Here is a 16,203-nt window from a genome sequence, read left to right on the forward strand (position 1 = left end):
ATTATTCTCTGCAGCTTGCTTATGGAAGTTAAAAAGGCTCACAGATCTACCATACTTTATCAGTACTTTCCCAGAAATGGACAGAGTCCCCATGTGAACAGGCCTTACACCCTGCACAGGCATATAAGACAAGTGACAAGTCAGGATTTGCTTCCTGGGTGCAGTACCTGCCATGATCACAGAGCAAGGCTTTTGCACCCTGGGTCACTTCTGCCTCCTGCACCACTGGCACCACTTACATTTGTGGGGCATAAGTGTCACCTGCATGAAGCATATTCACCCTAATTTGCCTGCATTTAGTTATTTTCCTTCGCAAAAATAACCACTTTGATTTGGAGGCACTGTGACTGCAGGGATACCGTTCCAGAATGGATGCATTTCTACTGAATGGATAATACAAGGGCTTCCACAAAACAGTTACGGAAGAGAAGAACAGTTCTGAGTTCCTCATTTTAAAACATGCAAAGTCTCTCTTTATCCAAAGGTGAAGAAATGAAGATCCAAAAACAAGAGGAAGGTTAAAGGAGCATCACAATTGTTCTGACCCCCCAGCTCAGGCGAACAGGTATCCTCTTACAGCTGAGAAACCTAAACACGGCCTTCAGCACAAACATGAAGCAAGACACAGGATCACTTCCAGCTTTTTAAGGAGGCATTTAGCTGCATCATGCTTTGTTCCTGCTTACACATGCACCTGATTTCTATAGTTAGAAAAGATAACTGATAAACACAGTCACGTTTCAACCCACCCAAGATTTCACCTTGGCCTACCTCAGCTCTGACAGCCATGTCATAGAACCCACCTAACCATAGCCTCTTGAACCAGTAGGACCATACTCAGCAGAAAAGGTGCTGTCTCTGGGAAGAAATCATCTAGCAATCTGAAAATCATGCCAAGTATCTTCCTCTTATGGCACAGCTCAAATTCACCTCTGCAGTTCAGATGGAGTTGCAGACACTTAACACTGATAAGGTTGATTACGTTAAACCAGACTTGACACCTCCTCTCTCCACCCATGCTGCATTAATGAGCTTGATTGTGTTCTCCAGCAACAAAGATCAGCTCTTGGCCTGCTCTATCAGCCAATACCCAAGTTATTGGGCATGGTTAAGGGACCTGGCTGTCACAGAGACCTCTTTTTTCAAGGTTGCATGAAATCCAGTGGAGTCCAAGAGGGTTTTCATCTTTCACATTGTACTAAATCATAGTGAGGAGGGCCACATCACTGCAGATCTGTGTTACAAGCACTGCCCAAGGACCCAGGAGAGATCTACTTCCACTCAAAGCACCTTAAGCCTCTTCCCCTCTTTTAATGTTGGGGCTTCAGGTGTGCCAGATGAGCCCTCAACAACTGTGTCTACGGGAGTGGATTAGGAGGGTGAGATCCAGCTGCGTGCTTTAACAGATACTGTAAAACAAGTAAATGTTCACGACAGGGAAGGCAGACCAGGCTGGGAGCATAGGGACAGCTCTGTATGGACACCCAGTATCTCATCTGTTTTGGGAAGCAGCTCTAGGGTGTTAGAGAACATGAGCCACAACACTCCTCCTCTCCAACTGCCTAGCTCCTTATCCTTCTGGCAAACACAGTCATTGGATGAGACATTAGCAATCAGGAAAGCAGCTAATGCACTGTTTCCAGATATTCCCCTTAACTGTGGGGAATTCCCTAGGAGAAGCGATGCCATTGATAGAGTTGGGAAATAAGAGCTTTTGTAAAAGTCTCTGGGGCTCATGTAAAACATCTGCCTTTCCCTCCCTGAAATGAAATGTTTTTGGTGGCTTCCTTCACTGCTTCCCCCTGTTGGGTGGACTCAGTTTCCATGCTGCCCACTTTCACCTGAGGAAGAACAAGTGAACGTCCCCCCTTCATTCTTTTGCCCAAGACTGTCTGCAATCCTTGGGCTAAGGAGGGGAATCCCATTGCAAAGCAGGTACCAGACTGTAAGGTCTGACAAGCTTAATCTATATTTTTTCCTGAACTGCCCACCACTAACCTAGCATAACTGCATACGAATATTGGAGCCTGGTGTTGACAGGTCAGCAGGATAAGTAGAAGTGATCTTAACTTAGCACCTCTCAAGGAGTCCCAGGAATTTGTGTTTCAATTTAACCCATTATTATGAATTGACATAAAAGTCAGCTAGGAATACAGTAAAAACTAATTACCTCACGTCTGTTAAGAACATCTGCATAAAACAAGCCAGAAACCAGTTGCATGAATTAAGAAGCTAACGTCACAGCTGAGCATTAACTAAGTATAGAGGAGCCCACAAAAGTGGTGAAGCAACAGCACATATATGAAAAGAGATAATCGATCCATTGAGAAGGAGCAGGCTGCTTTCTTTTTCGTTTAGATTTGTCTTTGTGCGTAAACAGGTGAAATCATTGCCCAGATTCACCAGCATGTGCTGTCTAAAGGCAAAGATGTAGCAACAGATCTAAGGATAAGCTAAGACTCCCTCCCAGGCTTATGTAACACACATCCTTCAGATTTCAAGATGCACGTTTGATAAACACATAGGATGAAGTCGGGTGCTTGCAATAGCAAAGAACATCAGTGGAAGTACATAGAAAGTGGTGTTCCCTGAAGCAAAGATTTGGCAAGTCAAAAACAAAACAAAACAAAAAAACAAAACTCTGATGACTTAAGAGCCTAGCATGACTACACTTGTGAACAGAGAAAAATCAAGGAAAGAGCATGTTTTAGCTAAGCAGAGGTGAACAGAAAATTGAGTAAGCTGGTAACTGTGTGTAGTTAGAAAGACTGGAAGCTGGCAGAAAAAGCATCACAGAAGCTGCTGAACTTTGTTGGAAAGGTAATTTGTTCCTGGATTTGGTAATTGAAAGATGACAATCTAGGGAAATCTGAAATACATCATGATAAAAATTTTCAGCCTTCCACTGATATCTCACAGCATGAGAGTTTCTGTACCAGCTGCTTATATTCAGTTTTCCAGGGGAAAAGATCATATCATTGAGATGAGGCTTAGGTAAACAGCCTCATTTTGTAATTCTCATCAGTATACAGTAGCTTATGCAGCTTAGTTTTCTGATGCTTCAAAATACTTTTAAATTATAAAAACAAAACATTAAATCAAAAGGACATCAATATGGCTTCCAAGTCAAGATCTCAAAAATTATAAGGTATCTATCTGCATTATACCAAAGAATTTAAATTACATGGTCACACACAGTTTCCCTTGGGAGACTTCAAATTCTTTGCGAGCACAGGCAGGTTGCTGCTCAATCAACAGGGAGCTATTTAATATTGTTTTACCTTCCTTGTTCAACTGCATGCTGGCTTACAGTGCTCCATTTTACATAAGAAACACACCCAGAGCTGTGCAGTAGCTGATGAATTATTGACAGAAAATTTAGGAAGTTCCTTTTTTTTGTCACATACTGGTCTCTAAATATTTTTATTTTAAAAAAAAGGTAATTTACAAAAGGATCCAGAGATATTTCTCACTGTTTCTAAGACTTACAAGGTGGACAAAATGCCTGTGAGAGCACATTTTGTTATCCATGTTTTATGGACAGGGAAGTATAGGCACAGAGTGTTCAAGTGACTTGCCTACACTTATTCAGGATGTCTATTGGCAAAGTTAAAAACCAAGCTCACATATCTTGATCCCTACTTCAGCGATGTATACTTTAGGTGATAATGGGAATTTCCTAAATGTTTTCATCTCATCATGCAAGACTTTTCTCTGAAATCCTACTGTCCTCAGGATGGAGGACAAGGTCAGTATAGTAAAACTATTTTCTGAGACCGCAGCATAATCTTACTTTATACACTCCCTTTGCATAATCTGGTGAATCATGGTTCTTATCTTGTCATTCCCTTGCCATTACAAGGGTGATTGTAAAAGAAAATAAATTATCACTTCAAAGGAATAAAGGTAAGGTCTTGCAAACTTGTGCAGTGTTTTTATAACTTTGAAAAAGTACAGACATTAATTCCACTTTCCTTGCTATCCTATGATATTTCTTCTATTCTCTGCAACCCAGAATTACAGACCATACAAATCAAACACTTCTTTCTATTTGGATGGAAGATTGACAACAGTAACATCCATGTTCTTGAAATTCTTGAAACTCCAAAGTGAATGAAATACAAAAACATGGTGACAAATCTTTGTACAAATTGTTCCTTCAAAGATGAAGTTAAAAACAAGTGGTAATATTTGGTGTGAACATGCTGCTATCCTTGAATTATCTAGGGGAAGTCAAGTAGCACTTGAAGAAAAAAAAGTCATCCTGCCATGTACTTAGCCTTCCTTGAAGTCTTGTCTGATGACCTACTGCCTCATGAGGAGGAGGATCTTTAGAGATGGATTTTATCTTTGGACCAGACTCATCACTAGAGGACAGGATCAAGATGTTTTCTGAAGCAAAAGCTGCTAGGGTTTCCAGGCCAAAGTAACCTGGAACAGAGCTGCCTGGTTTACTGGCAGCATAGACACCTCATCTTATTTCCTTGGAAAAGTTGTGACTATCACAGATATTGTCAGAGTATAACTTCAAGGAATGTATCAAGGAAATCTGAGAGTCCGTTATATGCAGTGTACGGCCAGTTTCTGTGATAGCTTTGGTGCAGTTACCAAAGCCATCACATTCTGAAGCAGGGTAAAGAATTGACCTTGCTGTGTGCAAATGGTAATTATAAATTACTTTTTACTTTGATGGATCTTCAGACTGTACTAAAAAAGTTAAAGTGTAGGAAGACACAGTGAGGTAACACATTATACAAGATGCTGGGCAGTGGAAAGGCTGTGATGTTAGTGAACTCTTCAGACCCATCTCCAAAAATCAAAGAATGCACAGCAAGAGGAGGAAGAACAGTATGGTAAGGGGATATGCAAAGCTGTGGTTATTAGTGACCTGCCAAGTTCATGAGGCTGGCATAGAAATTGCAGGAGAAAACTCTGCAGAGAGAAAAACCTCTGTGGAAGTAGAGCACCCAGTAAGGGCTGGACAAATACCACACGTTTTCAGAATACTTTACTTGTAAGTTATAATGTGCATTGGACTTCAGTCCCCAACAGATTTCTGTTATACATCTTTCAGTGTACGGCCAAAGTCAGAAACATTCATAACATCATGGCTGATGACATGATGCTTGGGACATGTACACAATGCAGTTTCACTGGACTTCCAAGATGTGCTCTGAGAAATCCCACCAGAGTTGAGAGTGAAAGATGTTTAAGTATTTCAGACCTGTATTCTACTCATTTGTTATAGACATAGGATGTAAACACCTGGGTATTAAAACTAGCGTTAAAATGTCTTCATCTCTGAAATAGCCAACATGTCAGAAAAGCAATGTAGAATTCTATGTTTTGTTGACATGCCAGTCTTCAAGTTTTAATCGATACGCAACCTGTCATTATTGACCTGTTGCTAAATTAAAAACAACAAAAAAGACAACACAGCAACAGAAACAAAACTCTGAAAGTGGAAACAGATAATCTGTGGCAGAATTTGACTTTGATTGTGAATTCTTAGATAGTATGACCTCTGTGGTTTGCATTTGCGTAGCGGCTAGCACCAGCAGAGATTCAGTAATTTTAGACGTGTATAGTATCAGTACAAAGAATCTGGTACTTACAGAAGTCTGCCTGATGAGCATTTCTCATCTTTATTATTCTTACAGTGAGCAGGGAGTAAGGTGACATTTCTTCCTGCTGAAAAAAAAAAGATAATGAAGATGTGGTTTAAAGCTTGGTTCTCATTACAATAAATACACACATCCCAAACTGAAGAAACCTAGGTTCTGCTGAAGTCCTCTTTTCTAATTGGTATTACAGCACTAATAAAGTAGGCAAAAAAAACACACTTTCTTCACCAATTCCCAGTCTGCAGTGACCTAAAGATCCATATAGAAACTGTAGAAGGAAAGGGTGAATAAGAATGTGAAGAGTAGATAAGCTGAGAAAGTTCAGTTAGCCAGATACATGAAATCATACAAGTGTTTGCTTGCATCCAATACAACAATACAAAACTCAGTGAATCCATGAATCAAAGATGCCCTAATTTTGGTGAACTATTGAGCCTGTGTTGTGCTCTACTTAGAATCAAATCTGATATAGAAGTTTCTGCTTTTAAATGCAGTTCTTGGATGGAAGGAGGAGGATGTGGTATGCGTGTGGGCAGAGTAGAGAGACTTTTTTTTAAGATTCTCTTTGTTTTTAAAAGGGAGGATCAGTTTCATGATGCAAGGCTGCTTAAACACGCATTAGTTCCTTAGAGAGAGTATTAAAGTATCAGGCCACCAGGACAACCCATAAATTCTGAGAAACATGCCTAGCTTGCTTTGTGGGAATACAAGTTTTCCTTACCAGATGCAATTATCCCATTAACGGATGGACAGCTATCCCGTTAATGGTGAACAACTGGACTAGATGATCTTAATGATTCTATGATTCAAAATATAACAAAACACATGGTTGTGACTACAGGCCAGCTCAGAGAAGGTTAACTCCAACTTCCGGCTGAAAATATTAGGCCTAACCAACTGGGTCTATAAAAGTTGTGCCACTCACATGTGCTTTAGGGATTTACATCTTCAGAAAAGATGACCATCAGCAGCAGATAAAGCAACTAGGATATCAGCTTTTACGTTTGTTTCTGCTGATGCTATCTTGAGTCCCTGACAATGGGAACCATCGTGGAAAATTTAGCAAAAGCTCTGAAATTTATAAAAATGAGAGTTGTACCATGCTTGTACACAAGAAACTGAATGAAAAGGATTCATTGAGACAGGGGATGGTGACCTGTATCATAATTTAGGAATAGAAATAAGAGAAAAAAATGAGAGTTCTGAAAATTCAGCCAGTATTGAACAAGTTTCCAAGCTGATGTGTAATTATAATGGGAACTCTAATTATGGAGTTGGGGTAAACACAGTAGGACTGTAGCGAGCACCAGAGGAAAAGGCTCTGAACAAGAAAGAAAAACACAGTTTCAAAGTCTGTCAAATCCCTAGGCCTGACTGCTACCATCCATAAGGAGGATTTAACTATATACAAAGATATTACCCGCAGATTCTGGATTGTGCACCTCCAGAGAGAGAAAGATATAAACAGAATAAAGCATACATTAAAAAGTGACTTTGAGACAGTCAAGATTACAAGATAACAGTGATTTATTTGACCAAGTAAAGCATCAATAGAAATACAATTTTTGGCATTACAGTGAGGTTGATTTGGGAATAAGGAGGTATTAGCTTTCAGTTCTAATAGCAAGGGCTGGTGGACGTTATAAATAGACCAAACTAACTACAAGGAGTCTTGTAAAATTTCAGAAAGGTATTCCTCCAAACAATACTGTAGGCTCAGTATGTATCAAAGTCAAGCAAAAGGTAGCCGCTTCATGGAGGCTTGAAGGTAGTCACTGATATTCACAACAAGTAATTTATATAATTGCCGAAGACAAACAGATCAGTAATTCTTAATAAAGTCACTTCAAAAAAACAATAGGGAACAAAAGAAAGAAGCTGTTGTGAAAGCTAATGACTAGAAGTTTGAAAAGATTATCTGAAGAGAAAATGGAGGAGTGGTGGTGGATGATGATGAAATAATTAGGTGTCATCTATTAACTGATAAACATTAATTAAAACAACAGGGAGAAACTCTCAAGCGAAATGAGAGAAAGCACATTTACTGCTGCTACTGTGATAGAAGTCAAAGACTGCTTAAAAGGTCAAAGCATAAGAAATCAGTGAGACAAAACAGTACATCAGCTGAAGTGTGTAAAGCATTGGATCATGAGGAATTCATCATGAAAAAAAATAGTTTAATATAAGCATTTCCATCTCTAGAAAGATGGAAGACATGAAGGTCATAAAAAGGATTTTCAAAAAAATTACAGAAATAGTCTAGCTATGAAGTTATCCCCTAAACGGCAAAAATGACTTTTTGAAAAAAATGCTGGGTAATTTGATGAAAAATTAACCAATGCTTAAAATAACCATAAAGCTTTGCCTATGAGCTCAAGCTTATAACCAGCAATCTTGACTTCAGAAAGTAAGTAAGTTGAAGGTTTAGTAAGTTGCCTTGTTAAAATCCTGATAATTTTTGCTGTGATGTACAGAATCAGCACCCCCAAAATATCAAGCGGGCCATGAAGTGCTGAAAAAACACATTGTCGTTATCAGGCTACTAGGAGTGGAAGATATACATGCACTTACTTCGCTTCTGGCTGGGTTTATACCAAAACTAAATAGGAAATCAATAACTTGTCCTAAATAGGGTGCTCATATTTTATAATGCTGTTTGTTTTAAACCAGGGAGTAAAGATCTCAGCATTATCAGAAATTGGGCTGAAACAGCTCCACACTACTCAGCCGGACTGCTCCTTTTCTGTCAACTAGGAATACCTATCTTCTTACCTGAAGACTATTCTTATGTCTGGTTTTTAATGAAACCTGCTGACTCATTTGGTTTGTCCATTTGTTTCAATACTTTTCTCAAAAAGAGTTTTCAGACTAGGGAAATAAAAGCTTCAGCAGATATATTTCAAGAGAAAGAAATGAGAGTGAAGGGAAACACTAGAACATCTAGCATTGGAGCTCTCTTAGCTTCCTTTAGCATAAACTTGTGGCATCAGCCCTTCAACTAGCATTTTGGAACTCATGTTTTTATAGGCTGTCGGATGCATATAAATTACCATGACTATTTATAAAGAGTAGAGTGAAAGAGACAAATATGGATTGTATGAAGACATGTCTACATCAAAAAGTCATATGCTCATTCCTGAGTGTCATGCACACATCATTGCAGTGGACTAGAAGAGAGGTTATGTGAAGAACGCTCCACAGGGACTTCATATTGTGCACATAATGAAGATAGACTGATAGAAGAGCTAGCATATGGGAGAATTATATTAGGAAGAAAACAATAAACAGAACATACATCTATGAAGATGTATTAAGCATTTCCATTAAGAGTAAAATGCTGCAAAGATTAGATAGCATCAAAGATTGTGCAAGGGTTCAAACACCTCATTTCATATGGAGTCACAATGAGAATGTGGATGGGGATATTTGGTGTCATAGGAGGATTGCTCGGTCCAAGAGAAGGAAGAAAATTATGAATTATTTGTCTTCCAGAAGGAGACCTCTGAGTGGGTACTGCATAAGAGAAAAGCCAATGATCTGTGTATGGAAACACTGCACAAGAGGAGGTAGGTAGCCTGTGTCACAGAAAAATCTCACTGTATCAGCTGAGCAATCTCAGTCCTGTGAAACAGCAAGATACAGGCTTTGTCAGTCAGAGCATACCCAGCATACAGTCATGCATATACAGCACAAATAGGAGATTGGGAAAGAAAAAAAAAAAGATTCAAGGAATTAACAAGAGGAAAGAGCTAGTGATGTGAACCTCAGAGAAGCAATCAAGTATCTTTGGTTGCTGCAGATGATTATCATTCATGTTACAATAAAATAAATGATTCAGGGAGTTGGTAATGTAATCAACTATTTATGAGTGACTTATTATCATAAATAGCCACTTTCAGCACAACTTTCTATATTAAGCCAGGAGCAATTCCTGATATGAAGTTGAGATTATGCTTATTGGTTTCTTGCCTGCATTACTGTTTGTTTTCTGTGCATTTACAGGTAAGCCAACATCTAGTCTTTTTAACCCGATAATTTGTTGATCAATTTTTGCATTTTTAGAAACAGCAAATTATTCTGTAGAGGTCTAAGACTATGCACTAACAGGTAATAGTGATAAATTTGCTAGATTTACTGTTATTATTGACTGTCTTACTCACAGCTATTTATGGTCTTCTTTTAGCATGTTTCTTGTTTCCTGTATTCATGACTAAGGTGCTAGAAGGCAAACTATCAACTCAGGGCTCCCAGAAACAGCTACGGACATGCTCTCTTCATGCTCTCATTCATTTTAAAACCTGAAGGGGGTGGTGGGTGAGGTGTGTGTCACAAAGTCGATACATTTTCCAGATACTTCAGCAATGGGGGATTTTTAACTTTGTTCTGTGAATAGTGAACAGAGCTAAATTTTGTGCAGCAGCCCCTGGGCATGTTTTTCTAAACCAGTCCAGTATCTATTCAACATATAACTGTGCGATAAGAACTCCTCTCAAACTGAAACAAATACTCAGGCAAATGTTGAGAATTAACATTAAAAAAACATGTTGTCCTTTATAATACCTCTCCATTAATGTTCATCCTCTTCTCAGACATGGCAAATTTAGATTACAAAAATCAAGAGAAAAAACAAAAGCTGCCCAGGGAACCCAATGCCAGTAAGAGGCAGAAATTGGCCAGCTCACACAAGCCTGTGTTTTTAATGCCAGTTTGCTGCCAAGCTTCGTTACAGGGGATAGAAGACATGTTCAAGAGCCAGCAGTCAAATAAAGAGTGCCTGAGAATGTCTTTGTTGTTAAACACTTGTAGGGAGCAAAAGAACTTTTGGAGGTTGACTCGATAAGGAAAAAGTATTGCAAGAACAATTAATTCAAGCAGTAGAAAGGGTCACATGACCCCCACATGCACGGGTCATGCAGGCCTGTGACCACAATTTTTTTTTCTGTTACTTTACATATATTCAAAAGTGTGCTGAAGTCTAACAACCTAATATACATATAACTACATCAGTGGTAAAAGAGGGCTGGATGCCTTTATCTATGGGTATTTCTAAACAAAAACACATCAGTATAAATATAGCAAATCATTACAGTAATGCAACTGAGATTGGGTCATTGCTCTCCTGAATAGCTGCTTTTCCTGCTTTAGTGCATTCCCTTTATGATCTTTAGCATACACACAGAGAGCAAATTCTGAACATATCAATGCAATGTCAGTATTGGTTATGCTGCTTCGCCATTTACATCAAATTTCACACCCCAGTGATATTTAGACACCATTTCTATATTCTGATTATTATTTTCTTTTCCTGGAAACTGGCATTAATGATGAAAACCCAAAGGATTACTAACAGTTAAATTCTGACTTGCTGACACTGGCAACATTCTCCATTCATGCAGGGCTATAACTCCATTAAAGTCAATAGAGTATTAAAAGAAGGCCAAACTCAGTCCCATTTTAACAGCAGATTGAGTACATTTTCCCTAAGAAATTTCTCTAAGGAATAAAACCATGTAAAAATACACTTTTTATAAATAGATAAAGGAATGTAATGCTGATGTTTCAACTAAGGAAAGTTTTCTTCCATGAAATGTTCATATTTCTAAATAAGCATGTAAATCTCTGATAAGAACCAAATATAGAAGAAAAAAAGCCATGCCCTTCTCAAAAAATGAAGTTTTTTGTCCTATTATTAGTTTGTTGAAGTTAGTACCTTGGCATGAACGTCACTCTGTGCCATAGCCTGCATCATCCATTTTCTTTCTTCATTTTTCAATGGGTTTGATTTGCTGCTGGGATGCTGTTGAGAGAAGAAGGACAAAGAATCAAAAATATAGTAAAATCTATTTTTCCACTTATTTCAACTCCTTGATGTTGAATTACAATGTGGAATGGGCAATATACACTGCCTCAGCATTCACATCAGCAAGGTGGCAGACAGAAGAAACATGTCAGGAGGGTGGCAGCTATTTCTGCACTACATGAAAAGGTTTTTACTCCAGATCCTCACAGCTGTAAATAACCAAGGAAGCACAATCTTGCTTCCTTGGAGACTTATGTCCTACTGGTAAGGAAGGACTTGAGCTGCTTGTATTCTGGGGACAAATCTGAATCAAATCCTCAGAGACTCCTGCCCGGTTTGTTCTGTTTTCCACTTACCTGAGAAAAGGCAGATGTTGATGCCATTGAAATCACTGCTGCATTAAAAGCAGGTGCTGCAAATGACACATGAATATTAGGTTCCACAGTTTCCAGAGTCTCCTGAAACATATTTACAGCCTTGAAGAGTGTCAGAAGTTGCTGAACAGGTGTTTTATTACCTTGAGTCAGAGCTCCACCCCTCCATGATTTCTGAAACAGGAAAAATTTCCACCCACATTATTTGTCCTAAGAGTAAGTTTGTTGTAAGGTGCAAACATTCATCTGCAGCTCTTGTGACTGAACAGAGTGTGCTGAGATGAAAGTATTCTCACCTTAGGGCTTGATGAAATGTATTAACAGTAAAAATCTTACTGATGACCTCAACCTGTGAGAGGAAACTTTACAGTGTTAATCTAAAAAGGATGACCATACCAGCCTAAGAGACATTTCTAACTAGAATCTTCATAAAAAGAAAAATGCTGTGCATTATTGCCTCCATAGAGAGATGGAAGGAGAGAAGTCAAAAGGTAGCAGGACAACTTTTTGGTTAAAAAATGCCAGGGGACTTTTTGATTGGCAATATAATTCACATAGTACCTTATTTAAGGACTTACAGAAATGACCATGAAACAGTGAGCTGTGGATAAGTGTTACTAAGCTGCTTACTAGGAAGAGGATGGAGACCTAGAGACAGATCGTTTGAGTGACTTGCCCTCTCAACCCACTTGTATTCAGCACCATTTGTGTTCCTTGTTCCTCACACATCTCCTTCCTCATTACGTGGCTCTTTTACCTCTCTTTACCTGACAAAGGTTCCTCACTCCCTCTGGTAGGATGGAGAGGAGCTAACCAGGAACAGATTTAGTCTGTGATCCTGTGATTTGGAGCTGAGATGCAGTCCTGAAGAGGCATACAGCTCTGGAAGAAAAAAACAAACCAAAACAAAAAAAAAAACACCACACACACAGGAACAATGTATTGAGAAGACATACACTTAAGGGCAGTGTGGGAGGACACAGTCCTTCCTGAGGACACACAGTGAGGGAGCAGGGGAAGATGGGAATAATCAGAGAAAATTCTTAATATTTTCATACATAAGCAATTTTCCTGAAGTAATATTTTTCCACTATAAAAGTACAGTTGCATCATGATTTGTATACTTGTATGTTTTAATAGCTTTCCACTTCAAAAGAAATGAAAGAAGGGAGAAATTTGATAAGCAACATTTCTGTGATACCTAAAACATAATGTATCACACTTCCATTTGAAATGCCTTACTTATTTCTGCATTTTATACTTAATATAAAATGCATCTCAGAAAGTTTAAATGAGACTTAAATATTTCACCTTAAAAAAATCTTGAAATATTTCAGAAAACTAAATTTCATGTCTTAGGAAAGCTGGATGCTTCATTTTTCTTTTGTTCAGTCCAGTTTTGTTCATCTGTTTTTTTCCTTATGCAAAGGAAATTCACATTTCTGAGCAACCATATCCAAATCACCAGCCAACTGGTCCTTACTAGGAGATTATTGGATTTTAATGGACTGAACCTCTTCATTTTATGAACCTTTTGTGTAGTTAGGATCTGCATGTATTCAGCACACATCGAGGAAGCTTGGTGATTAAATTTTCTAATCCATTATGCAAGCATCATCAGGTACACATACATTTATATTGAAAATCCACTCAAAAGATTAAAATTAGAGCTTATGAAACAACTTGAGATTAATAGGATGACAAAGCATGATGCTTCCTATTAGACAGCTGCATAAGTATGAAATCACAGCCACTCTGGCTGTGGTAATAAGTGTTGTACAAGAACCTGGGCTGACAGAAACTAGACACAAACCTAGTCACTTCCAGAAGTCTTGTTGCAGGCACTTCCTATATGCACAAAGGAATTCAGATGAAAAGCTGGTGTTACAAGGAGAACAAGTAAGACAGTTTGATCATCTTCCCTGCAGTATTACATAGTTGCAAGATTTGATTTCTTAGGTTTAATTTTATGCCTGCATTTTCTAATGTCTAAATATATATTTTCTAAAATATATATTATTAAAGAACTACTTTTTTTTTTTTTTTGATTACATGGATTTTTTTTTTCTATGAAGTTATTTTCTCACCTTTATCATATTGAAACTTTTAGATGGAACAGGAACTGCTTAACTGAAACTGAAATTAGATAAACTACAGCAATAAACGAAATAAAATAAACAAAATAAACAAGTGCCCTTATAAGCCCTTGAGTAGAAGATTTTCAAAGCAGTGATCCAGAGCCTCTCCTACTCCTTGGCTCATGCTTTGCTTCACGTGAGCGTTTACACCCGTCACCTCTCTAGATAGGAAGAAATGTCAAAATTTTCTGCCTTGTTTTTCTCCCTGTAAAAATGATGACCAGAAAAAATTGAGAGAAGGGCAAATGTACACACAGAAGTATACAGTTTTTCAATTTGTTCTACAATCTGTGTTCCTGATTGAAGTACACAGAACAGCCACCATATCAGGACAGAGCCACTGGAACATTAGCAACAATTTCTGTAATTGTACCCCACAAACGTTATTAGCTCCAGGTCTTGTTTCTGCAATATGTGTAAGCTAATGGGTGAGGCTTTTGCTTGAAAGGTGGTTTTCATTTATGTGTCAGATTGCACCTTTGGTTTTAAGAGAAAAGGACATGAAGGGGATAAAAACCTCCAGAATCCCCTAGGAGCATGACTAAGGGTTGTTGTTGCCTAACAACTAACTTTTCTTTCCTGACTCAGGCCTTCCATATACGAAATACATCTTCTTTAAGCTCAAGTCAGATGCAGCCAAATGTACCTTTGACTCAAAGCTGGTGCTAGTACTGAATTTCCTAAATTTGTTCAAAGTTCAAACTCCCTTTTGCTATGAGGTACAATTCTTTTAGAAACAAGCATGACCTTTTCACAAGGCATGCACTGAGGATAGGCTCTACCGTACCTAAATCTGGTCATCTACAAGTTAGACTTCTAGTTAAAGCCTGTTGTCTGTGCTCCCTATGTACTGAATGGAGAAAAAAAAACAAAACAAAAAACAAGTACTGTATCTCCAGGCAGTGACTAAGCCCATCTACATTATGTTCTTCTCTCTCCTTTGACTGGAAAAGCATCCAGATCACCTAGCTTCTGAATAGCTAAATATACGTGAGATTAATTCCACCCTGAGCAATCAACATATCCTCTTCAATCACTCATTTCCAAAGCTATTGATACTTAGAGAAGCAGACATTGAGGAACTCCATCTGTGTTAACACATGATTCAGTGTTGCAAGGTGAAGCTGCAAAACACCCTTAGGCAAAAGCTCTATCAGCTTGTAAATGAAAAATCCTCTTCCAGGTTCATTGGCAAAACAAGAGGTTTTATGATAACCAGGTAGTGGAGAATGCTGCATGTACCACTAAATTTTTTGTCTTTAGTACCAACTTCCCTCCATGTTTGAGTCTGGGATGGCCTAAGGCCCCTGTGATCATTTTTAAATTTTAAAATTTTACAATTTTAAGGACTTCTGGATTTTTAAAATTCTTAAGTTTTAAATAATAATAATAGTAATTATATTAATCATTTAAAGGATCATGTGGTAGATTTGTGGTTGCTCCAAGATCCCCTCCCCACCTCATTTCAGGAACAGCTTTAATGTTAGCAGAGACCAGGCTGTGCAGCTGTAGGTAATGGCCAGGGGATATTGAGGGGGATTATGAAGTCTGTTTTGCTGTAGTAACCCAGGCCGCAATCTGAGGAAGCTTAACAGCTGCTCCATGAACATCTGAGACATGTTTGGGGCAAATGGGGAATTACAAAGAGAATGACAGAAAGGACAGGAGTGTTACAACCTAGAACCCAAAAGTAATGCACTCACCACTTCTGGGGCATAGCCCCAGGGGACAGATGTTAGATTTAATGCAGCTCTAGGAGCCAGGCCACCCTTCAGTACCCATGCTCACAGCAGTTCCAGGGCCTGTCAGTCAGCTCGTGAGCTCCTGGCAAGATGCAGAGCAGCCAACATTTATCTGCATCAAAGTAGTTGTCATTTGAGGCTCTTTCCTGTATTTTCCCTTTTTCCTAACTAGTCTGATGGTGTCTTAGACTACCATCAGCACAGTTTAAAACTACAACCAATGACTGAGCTAGGCCAATTACAATATTACTGCTCAAACACATGAATTGAATCAGAGTTAATTATTCAAAGATTATTAAACTCAGCTAAGAAAAAAAAAATAATAAAAAAATCAGCTAGATTGTGTGTTTTCTTTTGCTCTTTCTCATTCTCCCAGTAACGTGCTTCAACATCTTTTACATCCTTTCCAGCTCCTCTGTAGCCTACATACTCCCTTTTATGTATCATCCCTATTTACTCTTTCACATCATACCATAGCAATGTCACCAGCCCCTCTTGCTTCAGCACACCTTTCCCTCAGATTTC

The 16,203-nt window shown here is 38.5% G+C and overlaps 1 protein-coding gene across 7 annotated transcripts in view; it reads right to left on the minus strand.

The window, feature by feature from the left end:
• LOC101793679 (cytosolic phospholipase A2 epsilon) overlaps positions 1–12,037 on the minus strand; it is a 34,872-nt gene extending 22,835 nt beyond the window's left edge. The window contains exons 1-3 of one of the 7 annotated variants that reach the window (XM_072038772.1): positions 11,781–12,037; positions 11,335–11,421; positions 5,616–5,688 (exon numbers count right to left, since the gene is read on the minus strand). In XM_072038772.1, the coding sequence (XP_071894873.1) occupies positions 5,616–5,688; positions 11,335–11,421; positions 11,781–11,891 (271 nt within the window). In that variant the 5' untranslated portion in view covers positions 11,892–12,037. Of the gene's footprint in view, positions 1–771; positions 952–5,615; positions 5,692–11,334; positions 11,422–11,504; positions 11,672–11,780 lie in introns of those variants that run through there. The other 6 variants (XM_005030437.6, XM_013109253.5, XM_072038773.1 and 3 more) reach the window with 6 other exon arrangements.
• Positions 12,038–16,203: the final 4,166 nt, after the last annotated feature.

This window comes from Anas platyrhynchos, chromosome 5 (genome assembly GCF_047663525.1).
Source record: "Anas platyrhynchos isolate ZD024472 breed Pekin duck chromosome 5, IASCAAS_PekinDuck_T2T, whole genome shotgun sequence".
Lineage (NCBI taxonomy): Eukaryota > Metazoa > Chordata > Aves > Anseriformes > Anatidae > Anas > Anas platyrhynchos.